This window comes from Rhinatrema bivittatum, chromosome 4 (assembly GCF_901001135.1).
Source record: "Rhinatrema bivittatum chromosome 4, aRhiBiv1.1, whole genome shotgun sequence".
NCBI lineage: Eukaryota > Metazoa > Chordata > Amphibia > Gymnophiona > Rhinatrematidae > Rhinatrema > Rhinatrema bivittatum.
This window is the reverse complement of record NC_042618.1, coordinates 356,300,965-356,325,038: the sequence shown is the minus strand read 5'-3', so window position 1 is coordinate 356,325,038 and position 24,074 is coordinate 356,300,965. Positions and strand designations below refer to the sequence as shown.

General features: G+C 44.0%; 1 protein-coding gene across 3 annotated transcripts in view; it reads right to left on the bottom strand.

Moving 5' to 3' along the window:
- Positions 1–24,074, bottom strand: part of RHBDL3 (rhomboid like 3) — a 151,654-nt gene that overhangs the window by 61,608 nt on the left and 65,972 nt on the right. For all 3 annotated transcript variants that reach the window (XM_029600729.1, XM_029600732.1, XM_029600730.1), the window contains one exon: positions 22,094–22,252. In XM_029600729.1, coding sequence (XP_029456589.1) covers positions 22,094–22,252 — 159 coding nt within the window. The remainder of the gene's footprint in view (positions 1–22,093; positions 22,253–24,074) is intronic.

Genomic DNA, 24,074 nt, shown 5'->3' with positions numbered 1-24,074 from the left:
GGTCTCTTACCTTCCTCCCGGAGGCCGCTTCGAAGCCAGGGCCTCTCCTGTGCACCATCCGGGACTTGCTCCAGGGCCTGAGAGGCCTAGCTGTTCCTGTGGCCTGCCTGTGGCTTGCATGCCTCTGTGTTTGGACTTCCTGTTTGGCGATGCCCTTCTCCTAGGGGCCGGCCTGCAGCTCTCTACACCATTTATAGGGCCAGCGGTGGGCGGTCCTGGCAAGCTCCTCCCAGGGAGTTGCCTACAACCTCCAGTATATAAGGACTTTCTTGTCACTTGCACCAGGCCTTCGGATTGAGCATTACAGTCGCCTGTAACCTTGCTGATCCAGGTCCTCCATGTATTGATGGTTCCTTGTCCTGTCTCTGTCCGGATGTCCGTGCCTTGATGTGTTACCTGATGCCTGATCCAGTTCCTGCTTTTCCTTGATGTCCTCGTCTGGCTCCTGAGCCTTCTGTCCTGTTGGGCCCTGGAGTGGCCAACAGGAGGGATTCGTCCACCGGGCTCTTGAGCTTCCCTGCCTGCCAGCCGAAGGGGCTTCGGATGTCAGTATCCCAGCATCGGAGTTCCTGTTCGTCTGGACCTTTCCTGCACCCTCCTTTCCTCAGCGTGGTCCGCGACCAGCCTTCCTGGGCTGTGTAGGGCGCGTCTGGGACGGGGTGGTCCGCGACTCAGTCCCGTGGGTGGGCTGAGTAGGGCGCCCTGTTGGACAGTGCCATGTCTCCTTCCAGCCCTCCTCTTCAACGTCTTGCTTCAGCCTGTCTTGGATGTCTGCTTCAGCCCCGTCTGACGTCTTCTGTGTAAGGACTCTGTCTGCCCTCGCCTCTGTCTGGCCTGCTGCCCATTGCCGTTCCCAGCGGCAGGTCCGAAAGGGCCGGGAACAGTCGGAGGACCGTTCATCAGTCAACTTCCCAGTGTTGGCTACCATGGGCGTGCAGGTCCGGCTGAGGGTCAGACTCTGTGCCTGCTTCTGTACCCGCCTGGCTCACCATGCCTGCCCAGCTCACCTCCCACGGTGTGGCTGGGGCTCCTCCCTAGCTTTCGCAGTGGCCCAAGGGCTCACCACCAGCTCGAGAAGACCGTGCCCGCGCGCGCTCGTAATAAAAAGTGTTCAACAGGCATGGACATTGTTTAAAAATACAATTCTAGAGGCGCAGTCCATATGTATTCCACACATTAAGAAAGGTGGAAGGAAGGCAAAATGATTACCATCATGGTTAAAAGGTGAGGTGAAGGAGGCTATTTTAGCCAAAAAAAAAATCCTTCAAAAATTGGAAGAAGGATCCATCTGAAGAAAATAGGATAAAACATAAGCATTGCCAAGTTAAGTGTAAAACATTGATAAGACAGGCGAAGAGAGAATTTGAAATGAAGTTGGCCATAGAGGCAAAAACTCATAATAGAAACTTTTAAAAATATATCCAAAGCAAGAAACCTGTGAGGGAGTCGGTTGGACCATTAGATGACTGAGGGGTTAAAGGGGCTCTTAGGGATGATAAGGCCATTGCAGAAAGACTAAATGAATTCTTTGCTTCCGTGTTTACTAATAAGGATGTTGGGGAGATACCAGTTCCTGAGATGGTTTTCAGGGGTGATGAGGCAGACGAACTGAACGAAATCACTGTGAACCTGGAAGATGTAGTAGGCCAGATTAACAAACTGAAGAGTGGCAAATCACCTGGACCGGATGGTATGCATTCTAGGGTTCTGAAGGAACTAAAAAATGAAATTTCTGATCTATTAGTTAAAATTTGTAACCTATCATTAAAATCATCCATTGTACCTGAAGGCTGGAGGGTGGCCAATGTAACCCCAATATCTGTAACCCCAATGGAGGGTGGCCAATGTAACCCCAATATTTAAAAAAGGCACCAGGGGCGATCTGGGTAACTATAGATCAGTGAGCCTGACTTCAGTGCCGGGAAAAATATTGGAAACTATTCTCAAGATCAAAATCGTAGAGCATATAGAAAGACATGGTTTAATGGAACACAGTCAACATGGATTTACCCAAGGGAAGTCTTGCCTAACAAATCTGCTTCATTTTTTGAAGGGGTTAATAAACATATGGATAAAGGTGAACCGGTAGATGTGGTGTATTTGGATTTTCAGAAGGCGTTTGACAAAGTCCCTCATGAGAGGCTTCTAAGAAAACTAAAAAGTCATGGGATAGGAGGCGATGTCCTTTCGTGGATTACAAACTGGTTAAAAGACAGGAAACAGAAAGTAGGATTAAATGGTCAATTTTCTCAGTGGAAAAGGGTAAACAGTGGAGTGCCTCAGGGATCTGTACTTGGACCGGTGCTTTTCAATATATATATAAATGATCTGGAAAGGAATACAACGAGTGAGGTTATCAAATTTGCGGATGATACAAAATTATTCAGAATAGTTAAATCACAAGCGGATCGTGATACATTACAGGAGGACTTTGCAAAACTGGAAGATTGGGCATCAAAATGGCAGATGAAATTTAATGTGGACAAGTGCAAGGTGTTGCATATAGGGAAAAATAACCCTTGCTGTAGTTATACGATGTTAGGTTCCATATTAGGAACTACCACCCAGGAAAAAGATCTAGACATCATAGTGGATAATACTTTAAAATCGTCAGCTCAGTGTGCTGCAGCAGTCAAAAAAGCAAACAGAATGTTAGGAATTATTAGGAAGGGAATGGTTAATAGAACGGAAAATGTCATAATGCCTCTGTATCACTCCATGGTGAGACCGCACCTTGAATACTGTGTACAATTCTGGTCGCCGCATCTCAAAAAAGATATAGTTCGGATGAAGAAGGTACAGAGAAGGGCAACCAAAATGATAAAGGGGATGGAACAGCTCTCCTATGAGGAAAGGCTGAAGGGGTTAGGGCTGTTCAGCTTGGAGAAGAGATGGCTGAGGGGGGATATGATAGAGGTCTTTAAGAGCATGAGAGGTCTTGAATGAATAGATGTGAATCTGTTAATTACACTTTCAAATAATAGAAGGACTATGGGGCACTCCATGAAGTTAGCAAGTAACACATTTAAGACTAATCGGAGAAAATTCTTTTTCACTCAACGCACAATAAAGCTCTGGAATTTGTTGCCAGAGGATGTGGTTAGTGCAGTTAGTGTAGCTGGGTTCAAAAAAGGTTTGGATAAGTTCTTGGAGGAGAAGTCCATTAACTGCTATTAATCAAGTTTACTTAGGGAACAGCCACTGCTATTAATTGCATCAGTAGCATGGGATCTTCTTAGTGTTTAGGTAATTGCCAGGTTCTTGTGGCCTGGTTTGGCCACTGTTGGAAACAGGATGCTGGGCTTGATGGACCCTTGGTCTGATCCAGCATGGCAATTTCTTATGTTCTTATGTTCAATTTGAAAAATGGTGCCAACCAAGCCCAGGGCTGGGGGTCCCCAGGCCCCAACGCTGGATCCTTTTTTTTCATTTTGGAGGTTAGGGGGGAGCTTTGTGGGGGTTATCAACTAGACCCTAATGAGTTTTTCTAACACTTGGATGGACTGGGGGAGAAAGAGGTTTTCAGGACCTTATAACCCAACGATTATTTCTGTTAACATTGGGGGGAGGGGATTGGGTGGGAGGAAGGGGTCCCTGCTGGGACATTATAGTACTGAAAAGGAAGTGGAGGAATGCACTTTATTGAATGTTGACTGAGTTGGGGGGGTTGAGGGAGCCGTCGGCATGCGATTGGCTAACTTCTTTTTTTTACTTGGCATGTCAGGGTTGCCTCAATTGGCTGCCCTGGGGTGAGGAGAGGGTCAGCTTTGACCTCCACACACCTTTCTTTAATTTTTACTGGCTTTTTTCTTTTTTTTAAACATGACCCTTTAAAGTGATGGCGGTCCCATAAGGTTGGGTTGATGCTGGGTTGTTTTGCCCTGTGGTGTTTTGCTGAGAGACAAAACAAAGCAGCAATACAACTGTGATTTTTTTTTTCGGGGGAGGGACCCACTAACATGACAACAACCCTCCCTCTGAGATAGTGGGACCTCTCCCATGAAAAAACATTGCAGCTTGAATCTAGGTCAGAGTTTTGTGATCAGCCACACTAAAGGGGCAATTTTCAAAAGGATATACACACATAAAACTGGGTTTTACACATGTAAATGCACGTTACCATATAAGTGGGCTTTTGAAAATTGCTACAATATATGCCATTGAATTGTCTATAGGTTGTACAAGTGTAAGTGCATTTTAGGTGAGTAAATGGCTTTTGAAAATTGCTACAATAGTAGTTACATTTACACATTTATTTGTTTATTTATTTATTTGAAATCTTTTCTATACCGTCATTTAGTCCTGCACCATCACAACGGTTTACAGAGAGGCACATATATTTAAGTTGGGGTAATATTTTCTAACAAAGTGCCAATAAAGTTTCAGTTACATGTTTTAATAATATAAGCTATATGATAGGTGACATGGATAAGAACATAAGAAAATGCCATACTGGGTCAGACCAAGGGTCCATCAAGCCCAGCATCCTGTTTCCAACAGTGGCTAATCCAGGCCATAAGAACCTGGCAAGTACCCAAAAACTAAGTCTATTCCATGTTACCAATGCTAATGGCAGTGGCTATTCTCTAAGGGGTAGATCTTATAAATTTGCGCGATCGCGTACTTTTGTTCGCGCACTAGGCGTGAACAAAAGTACGCTGGATTTTATAAGATACGCGCGTAGCTGCGTGTATCTTATAAAATCCGGGGTCGGCACGGCCTCGGAGGGAACTTTCTTTCCACACCCCCCCCCCCCGCACCTTCTCCTCCCTTCCCCTACCTAACCCACCCCCCCGGCCCTATCTAACCCCCCCCTACCTTTGTTGGCAGATTTCCGCCTGCTTAAAGCAGGCGTAAATCTGCGCGTGCCAGCGGGCTGCTGGCGCGCCATCACCCGACCCGGGGGCTGGTCTGGAGGCCTCGACCACGCCCCCGGGCCGGTGCCACGCCCCCGGTCCCACCCCGAATTGCCCCCTGACACGCCCCCTCCCCCGCCCCTTTTACGAAGCCCCGGGATTTACACGCGTCCCGGGGCTGTGCACGCACCGGCGGCCTATGCAAAATAGGCGCACCGGCGCGTGAGTGCCCTGCGCGTGTAAAGCCGACCGCATTTACGCGCGCAGGGCTTTTAAAATCCGGCCCTAAGTGAACTTAATAGCAGGTAATGGACTTCTCCTCCAAGAACTTATCCAATCCTTTTTTAAACCCAGCTACACTAACTGCACTAACCACATCCTCTGGCAACAAATTCCAGAGTTTAATTGTGCGTTGAGTAAAAAAGAACTTTGTCCGATTAGTTTTAAATGTGCCCCATGCTAACTTCATGGAGTGCCCCCTAGTCTTTCTACTATCCGAAAGAGTAAATAACCGATTCACATCTACCCGTTCTAGACCTCTCATAATTTTAAACATCTCTATCATATCCCCCCTCAGCCGTCTCTTGTCCATTTATATGATTAATAGGGTAACCATACAAGTATAGTACTTTAAACTGAATTTGTCTAGCATTAGTAGTTAAGTAATAGAGAAAAAATAATAAAATGTGCAAATACGCATCTAGGTGACTTTGTGCTGTGTGTTGATGTTCAGTTGCCTGTTAGTTCATATTTCGTATTCTCCAGTCTCACTGTAAAATGCTTTTTTGAAAAGCCATGTTTTTAAACTTTTTTTGAAGAGTTTTAAATCTCTCTGTAATCTTGTTTCTAGTGGCATTGTGTTCCACATGTAAATCCTTTTGAAAACTAACTCCTAAGAGTATGGTATCTGATTCCTGAGTAATGCTGATCCAAAAAAAACCCCACTTACTGCCTCCCTCTGGATAGCAGGTCTGAGGACCCCTTTTCGGGTACTATCCAGGAGGAGCATTCTCCCGTTTTGTCTATTACAGCAAGGGAGTAGGATCCGGTCGCTGAAACACTGTCTCGGAGCCACATGCAGATGTTGTAAATCTCAAGAAGGTTTTATAACACAAAAAGCAGATAAACAAAATCTGTCTGGGGTATGCCTTACATATCCATTCGCTGCCAATTTGCAAAGCAAAACTATACTCGGCACATACCTGTAGGAGACCCCTGCAATTATCACAGACTTGCACACAAGTTAAATCAGTTTAGCACAGGCAGGTGTGCAGGACTGATCAGAGGCCTCTTCAGAAGCTACTCACAGATCGCATGCTCGTGTCTCACCCCCTGCAAGTGTCTATGTAAGACACACTGGGTGGGTGCCCTTTGAAATATTGCCAGTTTAATGAAGGACTTGTATTATAAAGTGCTTTTCCCCCCCAATTAAATTTTGCACTTAAGACAACTCTCTTATGAGCTCAGCTAATGGGCGCATTACAATCTGTTCTCTTAAAAAAAACAAAACAAAAACAAAGCCTTGAGCATACAGGCACAGACTGGTGTGCAGCTGCCTCATCCACACAGAGCGATGAGCTACCACAATCCTAAAAAAAATAAAATTAAAAAATAGCAGCACATTATATTTATGAACTTAAACTCTTCTCAAAATGTGTAAAGCTATCCTTAGAGCAGAAGTACTAGCCACAAAATATTTAAAATGTTAATTTATCTGATGGTTAAAAAAAAAAAAAAAATTCTAAATTCTACGGTTTCATTTTGATTTTTTTATTTCATTTCAAAGGAGAAATGTTCAGCAATCGAAAGCTTCCATGCTTCGTTGCTCTCATCTTCATGAATTTATGACCGTCTGAGCTTTACTGCACCAATCCTCTGTCACTGAATATTGATTTATGGAAGGAGATCTTTAAAACGACAGTGCAGCCAAAAGAAAAAAGGGGCACACCTTTTGTTTCTTAAAAAAAACAAATAATAAGAAAAAAAAAATAGAAATTAAAAGATAACAGAGGCCTAAGAATAAGACCACAACAAAAGTAACAGAATCTTATGCAATCCAATCAGTGTAACTATTTTAACTTTTTCCTTCCTATGCCTACTTATTACTGGATATGTGAAGTTTCTCCTTCCCAAAGGATAGGTCAAGATCCTTAACATTACGTCTATAAAAATGTATTTAGCTTATTTCCTACTGCGTGCCATGCTCTTCAGCTGGCTCATCACAGCAATGTGGACAGGCGAGTCTGAGAGCTTCCTATGATAATAAGCTGAAGAGTTCCCTTCACAGGAAGATAACTGTCAGTAGCTCTGAGCAGGGGGGGAAAAAATGGCACTGCTCTGCTTATCTACAAATTACACAACCAGAACCTCTCAGCTTCCAGAAAGCTCTCTCTCCCCCCCCCCCTTTCCACGTTGGGCTTTGACAAGGTCCAGCTAATCTGAACTGCTCATTCCTCCTCACCATGATCTGAGGGGTCCTGCCAACCGCAAGGGCCTCAGCATGAGCTGCATGTGCCAAGGATAGTGCAATGGCAAGAGGCGATGGTTCTGTTTTAGGTTAATGGGCTTTCCCGGAGCGTGTAACAGGATGACTTTTGTTGGTTTTATTTGGGAGGTTATGTTTGTAATTTTTTTTTTTTCATTTAAAGCGTTATTGTTTTAAATGTCAAGGATACATAAACTCAATGTGCACGCAGGCACAAAATACTCAGACTTACAACCAAAAATGTGTCCAACCATCAGTATCTGACATGATATCCCCCCCTCCCCTCCCTAAACCCCTCTGGTTATACTATTCCACAATCGTAAATATAAATGATCTAATTGACCACAATCCCTCTAAATTATAGTTAGTGTAATACCTAATGTTCCCAAATCAGTGAGTAGGGTTACCCTTCGCCCAATGTTCATATGATGTCCATAGCTTCTGGAAATGTTCCAGTCGATCCTGTCGAATGGCAGTAAACTTGCTCAAATAATAGACGCTCGACATTCTCTTTAAGACTTCCGGACTCTGTGGGCAGTTCACTTGTTTCCATGAGGCCGCTATAGTCATTCGCGTGGCTAAAGCCACCTGCGTTATTATTATCATCCGAATGTTTGTAATTTATGATTTTGATGTTTCATATTTTCGGTCATTTTATGCTGCATGGTAATCTGCTATGAGCATCAGTCTGGCCTAGCAGAACAAAAGCTTTTAAATAAATTAATAAAATCTTCCCCTTATACTGGGAGATATGAATTAGTGTGGCTATGCTCACTCATCTCAGACATCTACCATGGCGAGTCAGTACCGCACAAAACTCCTGTGGCCATCTCACAGAAAAAAGGATTCTCTACGCCCAAGGGGTTACAGTTCATGGGAATGACACATCTCCTTCTCTCCCTTGCTAGAAACCCTACCCCCAAGACCCCCATTGGTTTAGCTCAAGGGAAACACTAATATTGACAGATTACATCTGTCTGCTGTAAATATTTCATTGCAGGTTCATAGCTCCAGTGTCTTGCAGAGTCCGGCTGGATATTTTTCTTTCGCAGAGATTTTGCAGGAGATTGACCGATTTGGCTGGAAACTCAAATACTTTATATGGGTTTTCAGGAAATGAAAGCTGAATGCCAACAAAAAATGGAACAAAAATCCTGAAGAGTGTGTGAGACGGTTTCTTATAAAACGTACTGGTTAACGTTCTACTCTGCGCTACTGGAAAACCACCGATGTCCTTCCCACTCTCTGCGCCTCACCTGGACCAAGTGGTCTGAGGCAGGAGAGGAATTTAGCACACGATGGCATTTAAAGTCACCCTATGGTAAGCTTCTCCCAGGTCCTACCAAGTCGATGACCTGGCTCTTACACTTGCTTCTTTTTCCTTATTGCTGTTGGCGTGGAAGCTGCCAGTGGTCCCAGCCTGGTACCTCCCTTTTGATTTATTTTGGGGTTGTTTTTTTTTTTCGTTTTTTTTAGAAAAAAAAAAAGGCCTGGCAGTGAGGAAGACAACTCTGCAACTTGTTCTGAAGTAAGATCGCCCGGGGGGGGGGGGAGTACATGACATACTAGCAGAGGCAGCGACAGAACTAAAAGGGCTCCCAGCCAGTTCCCAATAAATTATTTTCTTTTCCTAAGGCTGGCCAGTAACCGGTGGAATTATGCCTGAAGAACTTCCTAAGTGTTCCATACTGAAAATGTGGGGAGACTGTGCAGCAAATGTTAAAAACGCCCAAAAAAACCCGGTATCATCGGACACAGCGGATGCAGGCCTGGCCGAGGATCTCTTCCCAGTGAGAGAGGAGTTGATTGAGAACGCATCGTCTATGGACAAAACGGGCACAATAAAGCAGGTGTTGAGCCAGTTTACGGAAAAGATTATAAAAAGAATAGATACAAAGCTGGAGATCATTGTCGATAAAGTAACCCAGCTTGGCTCTTCAGTAAGGAAAAACCAAACAAAACCAAGGTACCAAGAAAAAAGGAAAGACAGGTCACAGAGACTATCACAGTTTAGAGACATCAGCGTTCGTTAAATTGCTGTCCCTATATATATATGGAATGCTTAGCATTTATACAAGTGTCCCTTAATTGTTTAATCATTGGACTCACAATTTTTTTTTTTTAATATATTTTTTTTCTTTTAAGCTTTACATGAAAATTCTAGCCTATATGGGCTAGAATAAAATGATTTCTCCTGCTGTTCGTCAGTTTTTTTGAATTTGAGCACTTCAGCCACTGAACTTAAAGATAAGTGCACACCTTTACCTATTTATGGACGTTTTAAATTTTCAAAAAAATATTTTAAAAAAATTGTCATGAGACCAATGATTATACAATTAAGGAACACTTGTGTAAACGCTAAGCTTTCCTGATATATATAGGAACAGCAATTTAGCAAACGCTGATGTCTCTATAATATGATGGCCTCTATTATTAAGGTGTGACCTGTCTTTCCTTTTTCTTGGTTCCTTGGTTTAGTCTGGGTTTTCGACTTTGATATTTACCTTGGTTTTTTGGTCTTTAGCAAGTGATTTCTTCGGTATGGAGGCGGGAAGGAAGGGTAGAGAGAATTGAAGGCATTCTCGAAGATGCTCTGCTAACATATGAGTGGAATATTGATTCATTGGAAGGACAATGAAAGGCAAGAAGATACAGAGAACCGCAGCAGGTGTAATAATTTAACAATTGTGGGCTTTTCCGAAAAAGCCGAAGAGTGAGGTGTGATGTCTTTTCCGCCAAAATGGCTGCCGCAGTTTTTGCAATTTGAAGTGAAAGGAGATATAGAGCACATCGGGCCTTAGCTCCAGCACCTGGCCCAAATGGGAGGCCTAGAGCGGTTATTATGCAGTTTCATAACTTTGGAGGTAAGCATTTAATTATGCAGGCTGCACAGCGAAAGGGCAATCCGCATCATGACCATCAGCATATTTACAACTTCCAGGATTTTTCACCCACAGTGCAACGGAAGCACCAGAGCTTCGTGGGGGGCCAAGCGACAGCTGCTGCCAAAGGGGTTCAACCAGGCCATGATTTACCCAGCCCAGCTTATGATTCCGATCGTGGGCAAATCTTGCCTGCGAGGTTAGATGGGTGCAGATAAGGATATGGGATGGTAACGTTTGGAAACTCTCCAAGTGAAAGGGCACAGCCTAGCTGAATTGTTGTTGTATTCACCTAATATTCCTATTATTAGTAAACTTGGCAGAGAGACCTCCCTGTTGTCTCATACTTTAAAAACATGTTGACTCTTGTGAAAGAAACTAAGAGTCCCGGAAGAGAGATATTCGCCAATAACCTCATTGATTAATAGCTCAGTACTTTCTCAGACCACATGCTCAGTAGACATGTTAAGTTGCTACAATTCAGGCCTGAGATTTCTTGGACAGATATAGGAGTGGACAACCTTTAAGACATTTGCAGCCTTGCAGGTGGACTTTGATATTCCTGTATATATCGCATTACTTATACTTACAGTTCAGTAGAGATATTTTTAGAGCCCCTGTGGAAAACAGTTTCCTGAGATCTAAGACTGGGCTAGAGAAAATGCTTATGCAATCTCAAATAGTTCCGAAGATGATGCTAGTTATACTGTCTTCCGAACTTTGATGATGGCAATCAAGCTACTAGTGTGTCACATATAGAGTATTGGAACAGAGACTTAAATCTATCCCTGGATTATTCAGATTGGCAGGAGATATGACGTTCGATTCCAAAACTGCCCATCTGCAGTATGAAGCAAGAATTGATGTATAAAATTGTTGCACCGTATTTATCGGTAGCCCCTCCATTTTACCAGATTTAGTGATTCAAGTCCTTTATGATGGAGATACTGTGGGGAGTTGGAGACCTACTTGCATAGGTGGTGGGTAGAGAAATTTTGGTTGGAGGTTCAGAAAACTGAAGAAATAATAACTGGTTTGAAAGTTGTGTTAATTCCTCAGTTATGTTTATTGGACAAATGGCGTGAAGCAGGTTTTGCTAAAACAAGTAAAGATGTTGGTTTTCCACCTGCTTCATGCAGGAAAATGTCTCCTCAAATGGAATTCTGGAACAATGCTGTATCTCAGATTTGCCATTTTTAGAGCGCATTAGCTTTGCTTTGAAGGAGAAACTACAGAGCTACGAGAGCGTTCGGGGGCAGATACCGGGAGTGGCGTAATTCTGCATCCTACTTTTTTGGATTCACTTTCTTTTTTTTTTTTTTTACTCTGCGACAAGTACTGGTTCCTTGTTATTGGATTTGTAATAAGTGCTATGTGTTTGATTACTGCTTTTGATTCCTTTATGCACCTCTGTTTTGTATTTTTACATTGATTATTCTGTATTGTAATGTGAAGTACTTTTGTATATGTCTTGGGTAAAGTTAAAATAAAAAGTTATATAAAAAAAAAAAGTGAGGGCACCTTCCGCTCCTGCCCCTGAAGGAGAAATTGTCATGAGATTAAAGACTTTATTCAAAAAGGCTTTTTGTCCCCATTCTGTGCCTGTGGAAAAATGTCTTTCTTGGATAAGGCTCAGAATCTCTTCCTCCTCATAGCTCTTAAACCATTAATCTGAAATATAAAATAAAGGCCAAGATTAAATCTGCTTTTGTCTTCTTATTATGGTTGTGGCTTATGCACCACATGCTTTCAAATAATTCTGCCTTAAGGGGGTCTTCCTAAATAAATCAAGTCTAAATCCAATAATGTTGTAACAATTTAGGGGTAGATATTCAAAAGCTGCAATTTAAAAAAGTTTAATTGGCTAAATTCTAGCCGGATAACGAGTTATCCAGCGATTAAATTGGAGGGAGGGATAACTCAGAAGTGGGGAATGGGTAGATTGGGGAGGAGTCAAGTTAGCCAGATATGTTTTCCAGCTAACTCTGCTATCTGGCTAAGTGGCGTCGCTGAGTAAGTTAAACTTATCAGGCTCACTGTACTCTTATTACTACTCCATCGTGAAACTGGATGCATTTGTAAGTGAATGCAAATTAAAAATACACGAGGATAAATGTTCATGAAACCAGGAGTAACAGGACTGACACTAGCGACTTTTTCACAAACTACGGCCCTAGGGAAAAAAGCAGGAGTTGTTCAGTTACAACAAATATCTGGCCCTTATGATCTGATCTTTATAAGACCTCTGCCATACTTTCTGTAAAGAGATTCAATAGGTTTATAGTTCAATTGGGAAAAAAAATGTATTTTTCAAAGCACCAACAATTCCAGAACGGAGGCGTGCAGTTACTAAACCAATCCCTGGTGCAAATGGATGAAGTGAAAGCAATGACTTTGTGGATCCTGTCTGTAGCTTGCAGTAAATAAAAGAAAAAATAGACAGACATAGGAATCCCTTTATCCACAGAAGAAATGCTGTCAATGTGTGACTCTATAGAAGACAGAACTTTCAGAGGGTCTGCAGGCTCCAGAGAGAAGCAGAGAGGCTGGTGCGATGGTGCCCTGACCAGGGGAGTAGAAGGGCATCCTGACTCCTCCCCCTAACACTGACAGCATCACTCAAGGCCTGCGCACATAAGAGCTGTGCCCCACACTACACAACTGGCAGTGCACAGTGAAGCCAAAGGGGCACGCCCCTTGGACATTTGTTTTGAGAATTTGGAAGATCAGAACTGGAAGTGGCCCTCTAACTGTGAGTGGCGTCCTTCCGCAGTTTATTTTGCTCGGGGACAGAGACGGACTTAAGGTTTTGGCACCGTTGGTGCTGTCGCCCCCCTCCCCCCCAAAGTTGAACAACAGGGAGCAGAAGGTCTAAGACACAGTCTTCTAGTTTTCTGTGGCAGCTTGGGGTAGATTCTCTGACAAAAAATTTCAAAATTCTGTTACCAAAACATTTCCACCTTTTATACTACATTAAAAATAAATTAGTTTCACGATTCTCAGTTTTTAGAGTCCTCCACTCAAGTGATTCGTGATTTTTTCACTACAAACGTGGGGTCTGTCTCCTCTCCAGTTACCGTGTGGGACTGTTTTAAGTCCTATATCAGGGGACATTTCATTTCACAATCCTCCTATATTAAGAAACAGAAGGAGGCAGCCTGTTCTCAGCTCAGGACTCGTATAGCAGCCCTTACGGCCCAGCATAGTTATTCTCGCTCTAAGCGTATATTGGCCCGGCTAACTAGAAGTAGAGAAGAATTGAATAGACTTGAATTGGACCATATTACACATGCCTTGAATCTCACTCGGCAAATTCACTTTGAGGGGGGAAACAGGGCGGGTAGAGTCCTGGCCCACCAGTTAAAAAAACAGTCTTTTCAAAACCACATTCTTAAAATAAAAAATGACCAAGGACAGATTGAAACTTCCAATTCGGCCATAACCCAGCAATTTCTCAAATTCTATCGGGCCCTTTATTCCGCAGAAACCCATATACAATCTGTGGATATACTCCAGTATCTCCGTGCACTTCCCCTTCCTCGCCTAACGATGGAGATGCGAGATAGCTTAAATGCAGAAATTTCGACCCCGGAGATTTTAGAGGCTATTAAGACTCTCAAGGTAGGCAAAGCACCGGGCCCAGATGGCCTGACGGCTAAATTTTATAAATCCTTTAGACACATCTTGGCTCCGCAGCTTCAGAGCCACTTTAATCATCTTAGGGGAGGGGGATCATTGAACTCGGATTCCAATACCGCAGGCATTACTATTATAGCTAAACCGGGGAGGGACCCAGCCTTATGTGCTTCCTATCGGCCGATATCGCTGATAAACTTAGATCTTAAAATCCTAGCCAAGATCTTGGCCGATAGGATAAACTGTTTTATAGCACGGATTATTCACCCTGACCAGGCTGGCTTTATCCCTGGACGCATGGCCAGCGATAACGTGCGTAAAATTATTAATATTATCTGGGGCGCTTCCCATTGCCAGGTTGACCATCTCCTGTTAGCCATCGATGCAGAGAAGGCCTTTGACATGGTCCATTGGCCTTTTCTGTTTCACACCCTCCAGGCAATGGAGTTTGGTACCTCCTTTCATAACTGGATCACAGCACTGTATTCCAATCCCTTAGCCAGCATCAAAATCAATGGCCGGTACACTGAACCTTTCCCGGTGCAGAGAGGAACAAGACAGGGTTGTCCTCTGTCGCCCTTGCTTTTCGCCATTTTTCTAGAACCCATGGCCATCTCTATCAGATCCAATCAGCAGGTGCATGGCTTCACGTTAAATACCTGCGATTCCAAATTGTCCCTGTTTGCAGACGATATAATATTCACGGTGGGCAGCCCCGTCCTAACTCTCCCGGTACTTGAAACGGAGTTGGCACAGTTTAGCGCTGTTTCCGGCTTCAAAATTAACTGGGACAAATCTGAAATCTTGAACATAACATGTCCCCCTGATATGGTCAGTAACTTGAAGGAGAGGCATGCCTTTAGATGGGCACCAACTAAACTTAAATATCTGGGGGTATATTTGAGTAATAAGGTATCTGATCTTTTTCAGCTTAATTATGTCCCTTTATTTAAAAAACTTGACTTCGACTTAGAGAAATGGACTACACTTCCCCTCACGTGGCTTGGACGATTGGCAACTATCAAGATGAACCTCCTCCCGAGATTTTTATATCTCTTTCAGACTCTACCTGTTCTGGTGGGACGCTCTATTTTGCTCCAATGGCAAAGAAAATTGCTTCGTTTCCTCTGGCGCCATCGACCTCCGAGGGTGGCTCAAAAAATTCTTTATCAGCCTAAGTCTGCGGGCGGTTTGGGATTGCCTAATTTGTCCAGATATTATGTGGCAGCACAGCTCCGACCAATAATTGACTGGCATTGTTCGGTTTCCGTTAAACCATGGGTTGCTCTGGAACGAGAATGGATAGCGCCGGTGCCATTAGCCTCCCTTCTCTGGCAACCTGCTAAAACATGGCGTGCAAACTTACAACTAACCCCATGTACAAGGCACACCTATAATGTGTGGAAACAGTGGAAATACAAACTGGTGGGAAAATGTGATTACCATCCTCTTACTTTTTTATTCCACAATACTCTATTTCCAGCGGGTCTTCCTACTAATGCCTACGCTCTATGGAAATCCAAAGGCATCTCTTGTATACAGCATGTTTTCCAACTGGATAGCCCAATACCCTTCTCCACCTTACAAGAGACATACCAGCTTCCCTCCATGGAGTTTCTTCCCTATATGCAGTTACGACATTTTCTGCTTCACATTCAATACAAGGGGTTGCTGGCCCCCACACGTTCCTTGTTGGAGGGATATTGCGATTCTTCTAAGGCAATAGGGGGTCTTATATCCAAATTATACCAGTTGCTGTCTGTTCAACCGTTTAGCAAGCATGCACACATGGTTGCGTGGGAGACCGATCTTCAGACCTCCATACCTGAAGAGGACTGGTTGCCTATTTTCTCTGCAGTTTCTCGCGGAAATATATCCACCAGGATTGTTGAGGCTAACTACAAGATTCTATATCGGTGGCATTTGACTCCAGCCCGGCTGCATCGTTGCTACTCCAGAGTGGACCCCCACTGCTGGCGTGGTTGCCACCGAGTTGGAACATATCTGCATATGTGGTGGGACTGTGAATTCATTAAGCCTCTTTGGTCCTACGTATCTCAGCTATTGTCCGCTCTTCTTAAAGCTCCTTGCACTTTATCTACGGCCCAGGCGCTCCTCTTTTTCCCGGCTGATTCTTTTATAGCATCGGCTCAAACATTAATGCAACAAATCTGCACGGCTACTAAAATGGAGATTGCTTGCCATTGGAAGCGAACACGTCCACCTACATCGGATGAACTGCTACAACGCCTGGACAGGGCCTGTACTCTTTATCGTCTCACGGCTTTAAAGTATCACCGTCTTGCGAAATTCAACCAAGTTTGGGGACCTTACATCCATTGGAGACCTTTGACTTTTACCTTATAATCATAGGTTGCTATTTTGCTATCTGTCTGTCTAAGTATATTGTTTTTTGCCATACTGACTACTGAATGTGTAAATGATAATTGGAGTGAGTGAAGCTTTACTGACTGAACAGAGTTGTATTGACAACGTATAGCATGCGGGGGGGGACGACAGGGGGAGGGTAACGTTATGGATTTTCATTATACCATGATGTATTACTTCTTTTTGCTAATTGAATAGCTTGCTGTTCTGTTAATACCTGACTTATATGTTATTGCTTATCTTTTACAGCAATAAAAATTGTTAATTTAAAAAAAAAATAAATAAATTAGTTTTACAATATATATATCTTAGTAGAATTAATTAGTAGAATTTATCTAATTTTTATTGATGAAGAAAAGTGATCTCAAGTATCAGTACAGGGAGGAGACCTCAGGGGTGCGGAGAGGACGAGATAAGGATCAGGAATGAGGTGAGGAGAAAGGGGGAGGAGTGTGAGGGGATAGAATCCAAGATCAAGGGAGGGAGGATCTGAATTGTAGTGGTTGGGAAGAGAGGGGGGAGGTGTCTTTACCATGCTCCAGTTCTGCTCCTTCTTGCATCCCCTCTCTAACATCCCACCCGATATGACACATACACATATACTTGGAGGCCAATCCCTTCTCTCTCACACACAAACACTGCCCCCTGCCCTTGTTCCCCCCTCTCTCTCACACACAGAGTAGTACACCCCCCAGCCATTCTTCCCACCCTCTGATTATCTCTACTCACCACCTCCTAACCTCCCCAAAATGACCCCTCTTTTTTCTGTCTCCTGCAGGCTTCCCTCCCCTCCTCTCCTGTTCCCTCAACACTGCCTGGGAGAGGAGGAGCTGGAGTAGGAAGCAGAGGGCTATTCTCTGCTGAGTGAGATTCAGCACAGCCCAAAGGCAGCAAATCTTCAGCCAACCCTGCTGCCCGACCCCAGATGTTTGCCGCCCTAGGCACAGGCCTAGTGCGCCTACTGACAAATCCAGGCCTGCTTGGGGAGTGATTCACGTCCTAGGTATCTAGCTGCCCTAAGGGTAAGAAGAGGAAGAGTTGTATTCAAGCTTTCCCATCAGAGCCTGTTCTTCCCACTCTAATGGCTCAGACTACCTTGGATGGGTTTATCACATCTGTATGTAGTCCCTCTTCCAGTGGTTGGCCGTGGAAGGCAGGGGCCACATAAGGTCCCAGGGCCAACTCCTCTTTCTCTCTCTCTCTCTGTTCCACGGCCCCGGGGTGTCTGGCTGTTTCCAACAGGGGGAGGGGGAGGAATTCTCCTCCAAGGCCCAAGTGCAGGGGTGACTCTCCTTTTCTCCTGGGAAAGTCTCGCTTCACTGTAGGTGGCAGGGATGCCAACAAAATACTCCGGACGCTTGAGTTGGGTTGTCCAAAGCAAAACTTTACTGTAGCAATTATTCAGAAGCAAATGGTAGCACTTTACACGTCAGTTCTTGGCACAATATTTTGTTACCGTAGTTCTCCAACTTTCCTGGTCTGTGCAAGTGTCTTCAGGTGCATGGGGGCCAGGGAAAGAACGCGCCCTTCAGGACATGGAAAAGCAAGACTTTTGCAGGTGGGCAGCTGTCTCCTATTTGTGGGTGGAAAACAAATCCCCTTCTGGAAATACCAGCAGACAGAAAAAAAAACAGGGTCTCAAACACTGCAATACTCCCATTTGTACCTCTTCTCTGCATGGGGGTCTCCCCATTGAAACAGAAAGGTCTGTCTCGCAGTTCTCTTTTTCCGGATGACAAGCGGGATCTTTCAGACGAATGGTCCAGGCAGCAGGGAATCAGCTATTTTAGTTTTCCCCACTTGAGGGCAGGAAGGGTGGCAGCAGAGCCACAGCCAGGCCGTCTGGCACCTACGGCCAAGTATAAAAGTGCTCCCTCACCCTGAACACAACATAAAACACTATGAGCTGGCGCCTATGGCCAAGGCCATATCGACCATAGGCTAGCTATGGCTCTGGGTAGCAGCAAAACCTCCCCCCAAAACACAAGGCAAATCTTCACAAAAAGACAAAAAAAACGGAATTCTTCTGCAGCAAGTCACCACTGATCCATCCATGGGTAGTGACATGGAGAGAAGCAGAATCTCCTCTACTCTCGGCCTTCCCCCAAAAGTCCCTTAACCCAGGCCATGTACCAGGGATCTCACAGAAAATCTTCCAAAAGCGAGTTCAAATATCCCTTAAGCAAACCCCGGGACCCCTTTACTGGACAGGCTGTGTACCAGCAAGGCAATTGCCCCTTTTACTGTTCAGTGCAGAATCCAAGTTGTGAGGCCTAGCACATCATGAAGAGGAAGAAATCAACGCAAGAAAAACAACTCCTGCGTCTCTGACTGCTAACACAAAATGCCACAGCTATCCATGAGACAATCAGCTTTTATACCAGCAGGGGGGTGGGGGCTAGCCATTCCAGCAACCTCTATGGAAATGTTGCTCTGAAAATAGTGCACCCCTCCCTCTACTGCCTATCTCCCACTCCTAGTTCAAAGGGTTTAGGAACTAGGGCCATTTAGTGGTGATCCCAAAGGGTTGCCACATATGCTTCAAGACAGGGGGTTTCCAAACTTTCCAAGGGAAAGCCCACACAGAAAACTTCAAATCATCAAGAGAGCCGAGGGCAAGGGTCCCCCTGGAGGTTCCTGAGCTATCTCACAAGGGTGAGATAGCTCAGAATTTTCTCAGTGGGGGAGGGGGAGGAGTATATCTGGCCCTTTGGATAATTTGAAATACTGAGAAAGGGAGAAAACAGGATTTCCAGGGATGTGGCAAATAACATGCCAGTAATAATATTTCTAGCTTTTCTGGAAGTTGGAAACCATGCCACATGCCAGAGAATCCTGCTCTCTGGCTTCCCCTTCCTCTACATCTGTCCCCCTGAGGTGTGTCTGTGTTGTCTGTGTCTATGGCATCTCCTACCCTCCCTTCACTTTCACTCTTAACCCTCCCTTCTTTTTCCCTTTCGTTCACTCCCTTCCCTCCTCTCGTCCTTTCCCTTTCACTCACTCCTTTCTCCTCTCACCCTACTCCCCTCCCTTTATTCTTATTCCCTCCCCTTTCTCACTGGCTCTCATCCACCTATCCATACACCCATTCACACACCCGCAGGCGTGTAAGTTGCTATTTTATAAGACATTTACATGAATACTTTAGGTAATTTATTTGTGCAATTTTATACCTGCTAATTATCTAACGCAACTGATATCAGACTCATCTGTTGTCTGCTATTGGTTGGGTGGGAGGCCTGAGTGAATGGGGGTAGTTCAGGATGAAAAACTAGGAGGGTCTTGATGACCTGGAGAAAAACTGGGTGAACTGATAGAGGTACTGGCAAACTGGTGATTTCAGATATGCGCATGTTTTAAAATATACCTACTTCCATGTATAAATCAGGATTTTATGCAAGTTTTTAATGCATAAAATATACATGCGGTTTTATAAAATAGGTGGGAAAGGTACATGCTTTCAATGCATTTCAGGTATTCGTGTGTAACCAAAGATATGCAGGTATGTTGGGGGGTAGACATATATGTACTTTATAATCTGTGTGTACCTGATACATGCAAGTTTTAAACTACTGTAGATCTCCGTGCAGCCATATATGCGCGTATATTTGGCCATGTGGAATTGCTTGAAAGTTATCCTCAATAAGTTTTTGGGACACAGGTGTAAGGGAGTATATGGGAAACTCCCTCAGAACACCTTAAAAGACCAACCACAGCTATCTGGCCTGGTCCTCCTTAAGCACCAGCCCCGCAAGGGATTATGGGTGAAGAGAGGGTCCCCTCACTAAAGTATAAGGTGTCAGGGCACAGAAGGGTTTATGAGGCCCCAGAGAGAAGGCAGGGAGCCATTAGTATGTTGAGGACTGTGACTAAGTTAAGGTCTGCAATGTAAGCAGCCTTTTGTGCTATACTTTTCTGTTATTGTAAATAAAGTTTGTGTGTGGAAACAGCCAGAGTCTGCCTTCCTCTGTCCTCCTGGCTGTTTCCTTAAGCTGTGGCCGCTCCCAGTTAACACAACAAGATTGCAATGTTTCCTGATGTATCTACATTTATGAGTAGGAAGCAGGATGTGACCTCTTCAGTGGCATACTTTGTTCTAAGATTTCCTTGCAAACGTGAAATTAAGCTGGAAAGCAAGAAATATATGTTTTCTATTAATCTGATCAGTTAAACTTGTTTCTACAAACCAGGGCTAGACCGAACAATGATGAAGGCACAGAGTTAATTTGGCTAATATATATATAAATATATATTAAAAAAGTTTGGTTTTTCTTTTTTTTTTTTCCTTTGATTATGGTCCCTCCAGAAGAGATCTAATAGTAATGGTGGTGAGGAATTTATGTTTTTCCTTTGTGTGGGTTTTTTTTCTTCCATTGTATTTATCTTTCTTCTCGAACCATGTACGTTTCCTTCAGAAACTATTGTGGTTTTGTATTTTGTTAAATTTATAAATAATAATTACAAAAAAAAGAGATACAGAATTTCCATTTTATTTGTTAAAAAATGGTTTCAATTTGGGTGTGCAAGCGGGCAATATACAGGGGTCTTTGACTGTACTCTGCCACATTAGCTCTCGTTGGGATATTGGTTCAGTTTTAATGCTCTGAATACAATAGCCCAAATCACACACCCAGTGTGTACCCTGATCTGCCTCTCTTAGCCCTGACTATCTTCCTTCAGCAAAGAGCAGAAAGCTGCCAAAGCTGAAGCATGTCGCCTTCTGAACTACCTGCCCAGTTCTCTGGCATCAGTCAGCAAAGCTCAGCCACCTCCTGGCTGATGTACACTGAACTAGGGGCTGGTTCCTTTTTTAGATATCACCAAGATGCAGGGAGAGCTCACGATTCAAATACTCAAAACTACAATTTTTTTTAAACACTGCACAATTATAATCCCTGATTTTTCTCATTTGCTTTTGCGCTCAGGCTAGCTTGTGATTGGACGCACGTTTTGAACGGGCTAGGCTAACACCCAATGCAAAAAAGGGGATTAACATGTCCAAAACACACGTCCAAACACGCTCATAGCTAATCGTGCTCATCACATGTAAATGCCATGTAGATGACGCTATTAGCTATTGCCCCCTGTGCATAAAGTCACCATGCTCCTGACGCGCAGGTTTTTACACGCAAGAATTAAACGCCAGCCCCAGTGTTTTCCAAGCCAGCACTCTCCCTGCCCCCGTTAATTCCTACCCCTCAATTTGGCAAAAAGTGCACATGCTATGGAAACCATCACACACTTTTAGCCTTGTAGAGAAATAATTTTCAGCCAATCCTATTTACATGAGGAAATGGCTTTCAATATTGTCCTACAGAAGAACAGTTCACTTTTTAAAAAAATTTGTTTGAAGCTTCCTCCATTTGTTCCTTGCCCATGAGTTTGACTTCAATGATATGATGGTGACAGGGTTATCAGGTGGCCTGTGTGAAATGAGCAGGTGGCCAAACTCCAGTCCAAGGGGCCATAACAGAAGCATTCCTATCACAGCTCCTATCAGATTCCTATGTATCTGTGAATTGTGCCCCACACTTTGTCATTGGACTTGTAACACTGGCACAATGAGAAAGAGACCAGTACAGCCCCCCTAGCTCCTTCTCCTACCCTGAACTCTCCCCAAAACAGATTAATTTTTGTAACCAAGTAAATGAGCCTGAGGGATTCACTGCATAAAGAGGATTCATTTTATGTCTCATACTTCAAATGATAAGACTCCTGGTATGGATGTCCTTTGTAGGTTATTCTCTCTACTGTGATCCCGCCTACAGACCTCCCTTCCATAACTGTGTGAAGGTTTAGAATCAGCACATTGGCTGGCTTGTTGGGGGTGGGGGGGAACTACTCACCAGGTTGACAAAGTCCTGATAGCAGATCTTTCCATCAGAGTTGCTATCAGCCAATGCAAAGAGAACTTCCAGTTTGTGTGGATCCAGCTCCGAACCATGACTCTGTAGCAGGCTCCAAAAATGTTCAGTGCTGATGTAGCCAGTGTTCTCTGGATCAAACTGAGAAGAGAAAAGGAAATAATAGTAACCAAGGAGTCTGCAGACCACCTTCGTTCACAAAATGGTAAGTCGCAGACCGGCCATGATTCTTTAATTGCATCTACCCAGAGTTCTACCATTGTGTTTTTGATATGCATGAATTGTTTTTGATTATTGCTTGAACTTTAATGATGTATTGCACTGTATTTTAATGCTGATCTGTTGGAAGCCACCTGAGAAGCCTTTTTTGGATTAGAAAGACGGAAAAGAGAAAGTAATCTTGTTTCCTCCTGCTCGTTGTGGCTTCCAACTCAAAGCTGGAACCAGCCTCTATTGAGTACTGGTGCCATGAGCCTTCATTTACAACTACCTGGGGATATTGTCCACCTATTTTTATATCCACCACTCAACTACACTCAGCCACCACAGCAACTGACCTCACAGTCAGAGACCACAAACTGCAGCTCCATCTGGAATACGGCTAACATGGCCTCTCCCAAGTCTGGCTGCAAGGTGTTGCGTTGCTGGTTGAGACTCCTTCTCCCTCACCAGGGACTATGAACACTGCCTCTGCAGTATCCTCGGTCCTGGCCAGTCTGTGGAGCTTCAGAATCGAACCCTAATCTTCTATACATTAGCACACAGCTGCCGAATCATAGGACTAGCCCATCATACAGTATTTTAACAGCATTAATCAAATATCATTTGGATATTCAATACAGCAAAAAAGGTCTTGTTTATTCACAATATGCTCACTCACAAACTGAGCATCCATATTGTGACATAATGGGTATTCCGCACATGCAGAATTGACCTGAAAAGCCAAATAAACACCCTATCAGAGTAATAGGAAAAAAAAAGTGTAAAAGGGGAGAAACACAGTATAACGTTTGGGTAATATAGTCTCTGAAGCATGTAGAAACATATTGCACTTGTTATTCTGAGCAACAGGGGGAGCTCCAAACAGAAAAGGACCCAAGTGAACACAGATGTGGTATGGCCTTGTAAACAGGGCTTGTGGGTAATTTAATTCCAAAGAGCCAACATCTCAGGGCCAGGTGAAAGCCAATTAGTGTGGTAAGAGAAAAAAAGCCAAAAGCTGACTGTAGAGAAAGGAAAAGGGCGAGAGACACAAGAAACAGAGCTATTAGAAGAGCAGGAGGGATCAGGAAAGACTGTGGAAAGCTTAAGGCCACCACTCCAGGTGTGTACAAGCTCGCTAAAGCCTGGGGAACCTGCAGCTTGAAGCCCTGAGTTTAACGCCTGCTGGATGGGTATAAGGGAAAAACTGGACTATATTGCTGCCAGCAAAGTGTCAGTCTGCACATATATAAGATTGCCTGGCTGATTGGTTTTTTGGTGATTTTTGACAACTGTCCCAGGCAGGATGCAAGCAGCAGCCTGTCACAATACATATAATGCACTGCAAGTGGAGTCTCTTTTGTAAGAGCCAGTGGTGTGAGCTCATTGAGGTGCCAATCTGTGAGGCTCCAGCAGGACATAAGCTAGAGGGAGACTCACCCCCCCTGGCATCCCTGTCTGCATGGCATGACCTGGACAACAGGGAAAGCAGGCCAGCAGGCCAAATCTCCTCCGCTGGGAAAATTTCACCGGGTGATAGCTTGTGTTTAAAATCAAACTTTTCCAGTTCCCTAGGCGGTCTTCAAAGCTCTTGTAGAACATCATTGAATGCATTTGTGTGTTGGTCTGATAAAACGGTGTATCTTGAAAAGCACTCCGTTTTCTCCAGTACTCATAGGGCTCCCAAGAGACACCACTTTAAAGCCAAAAAACCCACAGAAACCAGTCTTTACCTGGAATAATTTGCAATATTTATCCATGG